We start from the raw sequence: 11,466 nt of genomic DNA, 5'->3' as shown, positions 1-11,466 counted from the left end.
CGGCGAGGAGGGGGTGTTCTCTGCACCCTGCCTGGAGGTTTCGGGCAGGGCACTGCCGGGGGGGGACAGGACGAGCCACGGGGAGATGTCCCCAGGTGCTAAATGGTGCCTTGAGGAGTATCGTGGAGCTGGCCCAGCACCCTGCCCTTTTCCAGCATTCCAAAATAGGCTGTAACATTTTTATTTCTTTTTTTAAACTGAGTAGAAGCTCACAAGTGAGGTTTCTGATGGCAGAAGGGACGTGCTCCGTTCCCACCTGGGCACAACACAGTGGCACACGCTACTCGTCCCTGTGCACGGGGCTCCAAGGTGTCTGCTGAGCAAGCAAGGCTGCAGGTGAGTGAGGAAAAAGGTGAGGACAGGGACTGGGGTCCTTAAAAGCACAAGCCCAGGGGCTGTGTTTCCCAATTTCTGAAGGGCAAGCCCTGCTATGCGATGAAGTGCAACCAAGTGCCCCAGCAGACAGTGCACAGAGCTTACAAGGCTTCTACTCCTGCCTTCCTCCAGCTGTGCCCCACAAAAGGCACAGGTTCTCCATCATCACCATCAGCAGACCTGCACCCAGCGCCGCGGGCACGTCTCACAGGGATCTGTCCATCCTCATTTCCCCCTTGCCCAGGCAGCGAGATCCAGGCTGTGTCCAAGCCTGGTCTTACCCAGCCCCTGCCCCTGGGGATGTCAGCACAAAAGAGCAGAAGCACCCCAGGGTCTTTCCTCTCTATCTTGCTAACAATAAAATAAAATAGAAAAAACAATCTGTCTTGCCACCGCACAGAGGGAGGGATGGGGTGACTGCCCGGGAGCCAGATCCCTCCTGATCCCGAGGGCTCTGCTTCTGTGAGCGGATTCAGAAGACCATGAAAACTTCTAACCCATTCAAACAGCGACAGAATAAAACCCTTCTGAAATCATTACCATGGCAACTAAGGCAAAATAACACAGAAAGAAAATACTGACCTCAGCTATTTCACAGGAAACACCAACAACATTTTACTGACTCATCACTTGCAGATTTTTAATATATATACATAAGAAAAAAATCAAACAGGTCACACAAAGATGCGATTTTCAACCTGACACCGCTCCGTTAAAATCCCCTCCACCCTCTGCGTAGGTGCTGACACGCACCAGGTCCACCTCAAAACAGGAGCCAGACCACAACTCCTGGGGCAAAACTTCCCTTCTGATGAATGGAAGCAGCTATTAATTAACAAAACGAGGTGCCCCTTTTTTGCCCTCTCCCACACCCAATTCCCCATCATTTATAGCTCATGGCTGTGTCCTCAGTCCACCAGTGAGCCTTCTCCATGCCCTGCCTTCACCACACCCACGTTATTCCCCCCGCCTTGGTGCACCCGCTGAGCCACAGCCATCCGAAAAAACACTCTGGTTCCCCTCCGTAAATACCGCTCCTCTTAGCTCCAGAGCCTCCTGCTACTTTATAAATAGAAACTCAATCCACACATATTTTCAGTGATGACATTCATTGTCTTTGGGGCTCCTTAAAAGGCATCAGGCTTTAGCTATTGTCCTGGGTCCAGCAGTGTGAACCTGAGCCATGCTTAATCGGAGCCCGATAGGCTTTCTCTACTCATCCTCTGCCAAATTGGTTAGAGAAAACAATTCAGAAAGTAGCGGGATTGCAGCGGGTTTTGCTCTGCTCCTCCTGGGGCTGGAGACACGGAAAGGGCAGTGTGCTCGCTGCTCGGTGGGCTGGAGGAGGACTGCTGGGAATTTCAGGATTTATAGGCATTTATTAAAAGGAAATGACTTTGACAGACAAGCGAACAAGTCCAGTTTCATCCCATCACCACACGGGAAAGGAGGATTTTGTTACGGGCTGAACGGAGGCTGAATATTTGATGCCACAGCAAGTAATGCTGTAAGAAAGGAAGGAAAGCAGCTTTCATTTCGGAGAAATCGGAGCTGTCTGCACAGGAGGGCTTACCTTCCAGCACTGCCACTAATCTCTTCACCTTCCACCCGTTCTTCCCCGTTCCAATTAACAAATGTCCCTTCCCACCCCACACCTGCAGAAGGAAGAAGCCGAGTCCCATGGACATGGCATCTTCTGGCACAAGACTTCGTCTCCACCACATCCTTGTTGAGCAACCATAGCCAACAACCGAGTTCCCCAGCCCCACCTGCCCGTATGGGGCTGTGTCCCCACGCACCTCTGCCTCTTACCCACCCCAAGCCCAGGGTGCAAACGAGGGGACAAGCCCCGGGTACGATGGAGAAGCTCATCAACCAACCCTGAAGGGACCTGCCATGAACCATCCCTGCCCGGGACCATAAACAAGACCTGCAGACTGTGCTCTCCTCCCCTCACGCCCCGGGGATGGGCTCTCTTTCCCACCCTCAGGAGGCACAGCAGATATTCTTGCCTGAACTCCTTATCTCTCTCAGCTTGAGATTTCTGGATGAATATTATCCCAGAAAATGCAAGAAAAACATGGACTGGCTCATCCCTTTGCCCAGATTTCGAAGGAGCTTAAGCTGAACAAAAGCTGCATTTCCACTTGGTCACACCTTGTAAGTACTTGAGATTTAAAGCCCTCTATTTCTAGTTAATCTAAACCAAGTTTAAAACTTATCTCCCCATTAGTACTTGAGAAGGTACCGGGGGGAGGGAGGAAATATAAAAAGAAAAAGAAAAAGGCTGTCTCTGTGTTCTGCGGAACCCGAGTTTCTGATGCTGGCAACGCTATCTCTAATGCTGACAGACACCCACGGGGGAAAAGCCAGTCGTTTCCTAACATCAGCAAAAAAACAATTATAACAAAGAGCCAAAATCCAGCAGAGACGAGGAAAAACACGCTCGGCTCCCATCCCTGTTCCCGCTGGGGGCTGAGTGGGGTGGGAAGGGGCTCTGTGAGGACACGGGTGGCAGCGGGGCAGAGTCATGGGCTCCACCAGCACTGGGACCAACTGCTACCAGGAGAACCCAGGAAAAACGTGGACTGATCCCTGGGAAATCACCAACAATCAGCAATCAGGAGCGCTGACAGATGAAAGTGTTTGCTGGTGCAAGCTGAAGATGCTCCAGAAGCTCTAGCTGTGTTTGCTGGCTCCCACCCAAGGGGAACAACCACACAATAATCAGAGAAGGATCAGGCAGAAACGCACGGCTATCTGCAGAGAGCAGCGATTTTTCATCCGCGCGGGGATGAAGCAAGTTTCGAGAGCACACATCATTTTCCCATTTCACCGAGCCGGAGTCTCTTTTCAATGCTGCCGGAGCAGAGATAACACGAGGGTACGGATGGCAGCAGAAACAACAGCTGTAATGATAGGATCTAAGGCAGCCCCAGTATTTCCAGCCTCAGAACTAAATTAACAGGAAAGGATTGACACATACGGCTCCCCATCCTGGGAGCTGAAGAAAACTTCAGTAGTCAAGGAATCCACATCGGCTCATCCCTAAAGCACACAGCGAACTGAATTATCTGATAAAAAACCCATACACTTTCCAGTTGCATGAAATCTCATTTAATTTTCGTATGATTCAGTCTCCAGAACCAGGATAAAGTCTACTTTACAGGCACGGCTCGTTTTTTAAATGACTATGAGGACCACGGCACCTGTATTTTGCATGGCACTCTGGAAGAACTTTGTGAGCGAGTCAATTAAAACAGAACTTCGTACAAGACCTCACAAACCCTCGAAACACGGAGGAGGGGAAGAACCTCCCAAGGTCCATAACAAGAATTACCCCCATTTACAAACAGAGGGCTGGTTTTGAAGTTTCTGATCCTAGTGATTAACAGCTCCGATGATTTCCATTAGTGTTGACTTGACTCCTCCAGTCTCCAGCAACAAACCGTTAATAAGAGGTAATTTCTGCTTAAGCAGGAGATAATTGAATACAGCACGTGCAAATCTATAGGGCACCTCGTGTTCCTACCGTGGGAGAGCCCTACGCAGCTGTAGCGCTGAGAAATTAAGTCGATGCTACAAGCCCTGATTTAGGCAAAGCCAGCAGACACCGAGGGAGGGAAAGCCTGGCTGCGCTGCCAAAGCTTTGATCGCTTGGCTAGGAGTAGCTGGCACAGGGCTGGAGAGATGTGTAATGGAGTTAAATGGAGACATGGGATATGCACCAACGTGGAAGTGGAGATATCTCTGGGAAGAGAAGACGGTGCATGTACGCGGGACCTTGTGAGCTCCCAGGAAGAGCCTGGGGCAGACGGAGACTGTCTGGGGAAGGGCTGTCTCACTGATTTAAGGGATGCACACACATGCCCAAGTGCCCTCCTGAATCAAAACCTAATGAATCAGAGTCAAACAGGGAAGCATCAAATTTCACCACAGAGAAAGTCGGGCTGTACTATTAAGGCCACGGTTGGAGCGAAGCAGACGGGGTGCAGGGTTAAGGGGGTACAGCTCTGGTTTGCATCAGCGTGTGATGCAGAGAGCCCCTTGTGCAGCACCAGCTGCTGCCTGGATGTGGGACGAGTCTTTGAGTCCCTGCACTCGCAGAAAGCAATTCAAAAGAGGTGCAAGAGATGATACCAAAAATATTTTACACAAAAAGGATTCCCTTCCTTCCTAACCTGGAGGCCTGACACAGATCCACACATATAAAAAGAAGACAAAATTTAGATGTCCTGGATCGACCTGATGTGGAGCTGCAGAGGTTGGAGGGGGACACAGTGTTATCCACAACCACCCTCCGCAGCCAGACAAGGGTGAGCTGGGAAGCACGCACCCTGTGGGCTACAGCTCATCCCCGGATCCTCCACAGCCTCTGCGGGAGGCGGATGAGCACTTGACAAGATCTCATTTTGGCACACAGGGATGTCAAAGGAGCAACCTCCATATGCCTGACAAATCTGCAGCTGTCCTCCACCACGCTGGGGCCAGCATCAGAAGGTTCAACTTGGCATGAATCGTGGAGATTAGGATGCGCTTCACCACCAAGTCCTGGGAGCAAAGTGCTTCTGTTTCCCCAAAACGCCTTTATTTCTTGAGGCAGCGCTAAAAAATGGATCCAGACTGCTGGCCTCTGGCTTGCCCAGGACTTGGGACACTAGCACAGACTCAAACCCCCAAAACCTGGGGCACCAGCCTGCCAAATCCCCACTGCCCAGCTCTGTTACGCCACTTCTCCGTGGAGCAGTCAAATTTTCCTCCCACATGGAGAAATCGGTCAGTGAGTGTCACAACAGCTAATAATTTTCAGTTACCCTCTTCCCTGCACGCGGAATTCAGGCAGAAGTACATAAATACCATTTGGGTGACTATTATTAATGCCTGAACCTGGAGCCTAATGGTTCCTCCACGCCGGCAGGTTTCTAACGTTGCTGCAGTTACTGACCCTTCACCTCCCCTCTCGATCATCCTGGATACCTGAAAATTTCCCATCCTCTGACGCTTCGGCACAGATGGTTGATATTTCCATCAACCATCAGATGGTTGATATGCCGCAGCAGCTATTAGATGGTAGCGTTACCAGTGACCACTTTACATCATCTGTACTGGGTACACCCCAGGCGCCCGCAGCGGGATGCACCCGGAGTTTGGCTTAAGGTACTACCGCGGGCTTAAGCTGCTCGTGCCTCCTGCAGATGGAGGTTTCACGCCTCGGTTTGGGGCACTGAAGCTTTGGGCATTGCTACAACACCTTGCTGTAGCTGGGGGTACTCCACCAGTTATCCTCCTGCTAGGGGGATGTCAAGCATCGCCTCTTCCCACTCCCTTGAAGAACTGCCTCCCGCGGATGGTGAGCTTTTCCCCTTGGGTGCTGTCCCAGAGAATCATTCACCCTTGTCATCCTTCCAGTTTGCTTTTAAAAATTAACAAAAGGTTCTCTACAGGTCCGAAGCAATTTTCTTTTCCTTCCTTCAGAGACACCGGAGTTTGGATCACTCAAGTCCCCACAAGCTCCAGCCATGGATTTGAACCGACTGCAGCTTTGGGGAGGCCAGTGCAGGACTCTCCAGTCTCTTTCTTATGTTAACAATGGCAGAACACCGCAGAGACGGCGGCTGAAATTCAAGCGCTATTTAAACAAATGAATATGTAGGGTATAGTTCATCCAACGCGAGTTCAGACAGGGAAAATCCGAACAGCCAGGCAGTTCAATGCGAACCAGATTTTAAAAACAAAAACAAAACCCCAAAGCCTTTCCTCAAGGAAGCCCTTGCCGAATTCTTTCCCCTGCTGAGGAGTTCAACATCACGCCTTGTACTAAAGGCTTTGCATTTCACTCCAAGGAAGGATTTGGAGGAGGGTTAAAAAAAAAAAAAAAAAGGCAGCATATTGTGGAACACGGTCTGGCTTACAGCCAGGGCTGGGGGAAAGCGGCACAGAAACCCTCTGGTCTAGCAGCACATTTTACTCCTGCTCTATGGCAGAACAAGCTTTTGTAAAGCCCCAGCCGTTTGAACCCGCAGAGCTGCAGAGTCTCAGCTTCCCTAAGGCGCATCAGTCAATTGGTTCAACAGTGTATTTAAAAATCCCCCGGAGTCTACCTTTAAATCACCTTTATATTCCTCTACCCAAAGCTAATAGTTTCTACCTGCATTTTGCTTCATCTCCGTAGAAAAACAAGCTATTTAGCAGTCACATTAATAATCCGCAGCAATCTGGTTGTCATTTCCCTGATGGAAAATTTCACACTGCTGCCCGGCAGCAGCGACAAGGTGAGTGTTCCGTGCACCTCAAACCGCTCTGCTTTCCTCCCACGGAACCCAGCCGTGGCGAGAAAGGCAGGAGTCGGAGCTGGACGGGTGGGGAGGATGGGCAGAAACCGCGGAGTTAAGCCCAGTCAGGTGTACCTACAGCTCACGCACGTGCAGGAACCACGCGGAAGCGCCCGGATGCTGAGTGAGAAAGCCAGCACGCTCACGTCAGAAGGAGCCGAGGGGCAACCCAGCTCCTGAACCCCCAGCCTTTCGTGGTGAAATACTTGTTGACAATGACTTTGCTATGAAAAGAGGTCTGTGGAGAGGAGCTTCGGGATGGAAGGTTCTAAGGCAGGATATGAACCCGTGGGGACACGAACCGCCTTTGCTATGTGTGTCCAGCACCCCTGGCCTTGGGTGCTCAGTCTGGCCAGGTTGACTGATTGGTGAAGGCAAACAAACACCAAGAGGCGGGAGCCAGTGTTTTCAACACGCTCCCAATTTCCACTCATTTTGATGTGTGTTCAAAGAATCACTTTCATCCTAAATATCCCAACCTGGCCTTCTCTGGTTGATGAGTCTGTTCAGCAAATGACAGAAAGACCGTTTCAGTCTTCCAGGTATCTTCCATGGAAAGAAGCAGGTCTTCCCAGGCTGCCTGTCCCAAGGTGAGATGCCAAGCCTCCAGAGGAGCACACTTCTCTCCCCCGGCTATAACGAGGACCTCAGCTGATGAGCTCATGTTTGAATTCCAGGGTGCTCTGATGGTCCCAGAGCTTCTGAATCCCACCCCAACACTTCTGGGGACAGATGGGAGGGCAGAAGCCTTCCTCCTCCCAGAATAACCATCAGCCCATCCATCCTTCCTCTCCCAGAGTAGCTGCTGGTGCATCCTCTCCCCTCTGGCAAGGTGCTGGTAAACCACACAAGGCTTTTGACGTGACAGCATAAAACATGTCCTGAAAGTATTTATCCTAATATAGCCCGGCATGCCCACGGTGGCCTCACGTGAAAAACCCAAGAGGTAAATATTCATTAAATAAGCAGAGAGCTTAATATAGATAGTCAGAGATTCAAGCCCCTCACTTCTTTGCAAACATTCAGCCAATGAAGATAAATTTGCTGAGGCTGATCGCTTGGACTTTTAGGAAAGGGTCTTCTAAAAGAAAAAAAAAAAAAATCACATGTTTGAGTGTTTATAATCTCTGAAGAAAGGCCTGGTCCAGCACTTCTCCCCTCTAATTCCTGCTCTCATAACTGTCAGATTATGAAACAGCAGACTATAAGCCTCCCGAGTTTACAGAAAAACACCTCTCTGCTCTCTGCCGCCACTTTGAGCGGATGAACTAATAGAAACAAGCTCCGCTACTCACTCCAACTGCCTGGGAGAAGGGAATCTGGAACAGTAGTAGCTTCAAAAAAAGAAAGCAACCACCCACAGTGTCTGGAGTCCCCCCACGCTTATCAGTTTCCTTCACCTTGTTACCCGAAAAAACACCACAAAAATCTGCCTCTTCCCATCCAGCTGCCTGCTGGCATGCACCGGAGCAGAGACCAGCACCCCCGCTGCCCTATTTCCCCCGAGCCAAAGGATTAAGGAGCTGTATTGCCTTTAGGGTGTTTGATGGTGGGAGCCTGCTCGGCCACCCAACCGTTGGGATGGTCGCCCTGGGACACGCACGGTGGGAGCCAACACCAGCATCTCCCAGAGATGCTCCTGATAAAGGGCAACAATCTGCCCCTCGAGCAGTCACGACACAGACATGGTGGATCTGCTTTCACCCTTCAGCCGAAGGAGAAATACAACTGTTTGTCGGCTTCCTGAGCCACCTCCCCCCAGGTTCTTAAGAGATGATCTTCCCGAGATTATTAAATAAAGGTGGAATCACTCAAGCTTCCCGCTGAGCTCCCACCAAGGGCAGCACAGGAAGGTGAAACCTGCGGGACTTCAGAGCGCATCGCTGTTTAATGCGTACTGAAAACAACGGTTAGCCAGCCAGACTGTATTAGGACGTCAGGGAGAAGGTGCTGGCTGGAAGGGACACATTTAGCACAGCCGCCTCTCCCCGGCGTTCTGTCGCTGAGGCATTAATGCCACGGGAGGACACGGGAGCGTGGAGACGGTCTGCGGCCGCCACTGCTGCCACTGGGAGCTGTGGGAGAAACACCTCTGCATGCAACTCTGCAAATCCCAAACATGCCAGGCAGGGGGAAAAGTAAATAGCCACGACTTGAGATGCAAGGGAGTTCCCAGTGCTGGGATGGCGGTGGCTGTGTCTGTCCGGGATGGGAGAGCTCCAGCATCCCAGGGGAAGCATCATGCCAGACCGACCATCGTGAGCCTTTGGGCATTGGCGGGGTATATAACAAGGTTTTGCAACATCTCAGCATCCCTGCTAATAAATCCTTCACCCTAAATCCAAGCGACGCTTGCACCTGCAGCACCAAGGCAAGCCTTGCCTGCGGCAGGACCCAGGGTACCGCTCCACGTGCACCACCGGCAGCAGCCCCAAAACCAGACTGCACAAAAGCCTCTCTAGAAGCAGAGCTCTTGTCATCCTTATGGAGACATTTCAAGAACGTGGGAACTCCTTTTTATAATGGCTATATATAGGGAAAGGTTCTGCCAGGTGACAAGTGTGCAAGCGGCTGGAGTAGAGGCAGCCCCTTCCCCGCAAGGACACAGATAATCGAGCGGAGGAATAGCCAGCGACAGTCTATTTTGGACTCAGTGTGCTGCTGCTGGAGCATTCACCAGGGAGGCAAAGGCATTTGTTACCTCCTCTCCAGGGACTGCAAATTCAATAGACTTCCCTGCCTGCAGCTGCACCGACCCCGGACCCCGCAGCCACCAGCAGCACTGCTGGGCTGGCATAAACCCGGCAGCAAAGGGCTGAGTCCTCTCCTTGGCCCCTGCGCCACAGAACCCAGCAACGCGTGGTGCTGCCCCATGATCGTCTCGGCACTGGCGCTGAGCATCCCTGGCAGGGCTGGGATGTGGGAGCTCATGCAGCCCAGCACCAGGCAAGGTGGTCGTTGCCTACCTCTGCCTGAAAGCTGGAAGCAGGCTCCGAGGAGAAAACACAGCCCTGCTTTGTCCTGGGACCCTTTCTGCAGCACACCAATGCCTCTCACCCCAAACCATCCCACCAGCAGCCGGATTCGGACCCATAACACCTCCCACATCTCTCCTGTGCCGGGAGCTGCTGGGGCAGCACTCACCTGCTCGTGGTACTCGATCCCCATGCTGAGCGTGTTGATGAGAATGGCCACCATGATCCCACGGCCAAAATATTTGCTATCCACGATCTTGCGGAAGGTCTCACACACCACGTGCCAGAAGGCCAGCACCCGGCTCGCTCTCCTGGCCCGGGCTCTGCGCCGCTGGGGGTCCCGCTGGTCGCTGTAGTGGGCATCCTGCGTGAACTCGTAGACCCCCTCGCTGTCCGAGTCGGCTGTCTCGTTGTCCGTCAGCTCAGCCTCGCTCGCCAGCGCCTTGAGGCAGTAAGGGCAGCTCTCGGGGTTGCAGGAGCCGCCCTCCAGCTTGGTGCAGGGACCGGAGATCTTGCAGGAGCTTTGGCAGGGACCTGAAATGCCAGCAGAGGAGGGCAGGGCAGCCCATCAGCCAGGATGGGGGGCTGCAGGTAGCCATGGGAGCAAATCTCCATCCCTGTTAGCACCAAAACATTGCTCTCCACAGACAGACATTTCTTAAGGGGAAAAGGGCTCCTGCTGGGTTCAAGAGCCCTAGGCAAAACCTGGGCTCCCTGAGCTCCTTCTCTCACAAAGGCCTCTTTGCTGCCCCCAGGCAGACACTGCCACCAGCCCAGGACCCATAACCCACCTCGTTATACCTCTGGCCATTATGGCTAGGAGAAAGCAATCAGCTCCCCTGGCCCTGGCAGGCTCTGGGTGTAATTAGCAGGAGCACCGCCACCAGCAGCCTCCTTTCCTGCTCCTGCTGTTTGCTGATGGTCTGAAATTACCAGCTTCCCCCCTCCACACGCTGCCCCCAACAGCAGCTCCAGCTGCCAGGTGGCTCCCGGGTGACAACACCAGCGGGATATTCCCCAAAAGTCCCACCAGCTGGCTGCCAGGGGAAAGGCTATCTGCAAAGCATGCTCCTGACTCATGCACAGCACGCAGCAGCGCGCATAAAAACCAGCACCAAACCTCCTCAGAGCCCAGCTCTGTGCACTTTGTCTCCAGCCTCATGTCCCATGTGGAGCAGAGCTATGCAGCGCTCAGGGATGCGCTGGGACTCAGATCTGAAAGGTGTCCATCCCCAAGTTCTGTAGTAAGCGGTGGGCAATGCAGCCACCTCCAAGCCCTGTGTTTCAGTGAGGAAGGGACACGGCTATTTGGAAGCTGCTAGTCCGGGCTCCAGCTCTGCTCAGGGTCACTGAGCCCAGTTCTAGCCAATTCTGGGAGTGTAGGGATTTGGGGAGCGTTCCTTGTAATTGCAAGATAAACTGGTTTGAGGGGAGGATGCGGATGGGAAAGAAAATGGGCTCATTGAAAACATTAATTTCTCTTGGATTCTTGCAAGTATGAAGTCTGGGAGGTTGAAACCTCCCTCCTGGTTTTGGCTATAAGATGCATTAGGTAGGTCAGAAAATTCGTGTTGGCCTCACCTGGAAAGCCATCACCTTTCTCCGTAACGTGGACTGAAATACCTCCTGCGAAGATTGAGAAAGAGAAAGAAATTATGTCACAGCTTGTATTTCTGCAAGGCAGCCCCAGACTGCCGTCCAGCCCCCGGCTCACCCGTGCTCTGCGTCTCCAGCAGCTTGTGCATGGTGCTGTAGGGCCCGGGAGGGATGTTGAGGCTCGTCAA

General features: G+C 52.3%; 1 protein-coding gene across 1 annotated transcript in view; it reads right to left on the bottom strand.

Moving 5' to 3' along the window:
* Positions 1–11,466, bottom strand: part of CACNA1G (calcium channel, voltage-dependent, T type, alpha 1G subunit) — a 100,704-nt gene that overhangs the window by 70,549 nt on the left and 18,689 nt on the right. The window contains 3 exon segments of the mRNA XM_010150615.1: positions 9,852–10,216; positions 11,264–11,308; positions 11,397–11,461. Of these exon segments, the coding sequence (XP_010148917.1) occupies positions 9,852–10,216; positions 11,264–11,308; positions 11,397–11,461 (475 nt within the window).

Source organism: Eurypyga helias, unplaced genomic scaffold (assembly GCF_000690775.1).
Source record: "Eurypyga helias isolate BGI_N326 unplaced genomic scaffold, ASM69077v1 scaffold15344, whole genome shotgun sequence".
Classification (NCBI taxonomy): domain Eukaryota; kingdom Metazoa; phylum Chordata; class Aves; order Eurypygiformes; family Eurypygidae; genus Eurypyga; species Eurypyga helias.
Note: the sequence above shows the minus strand (reverse complement) of the source record. Positions and strands in the feature narration are given on the sequence as shown.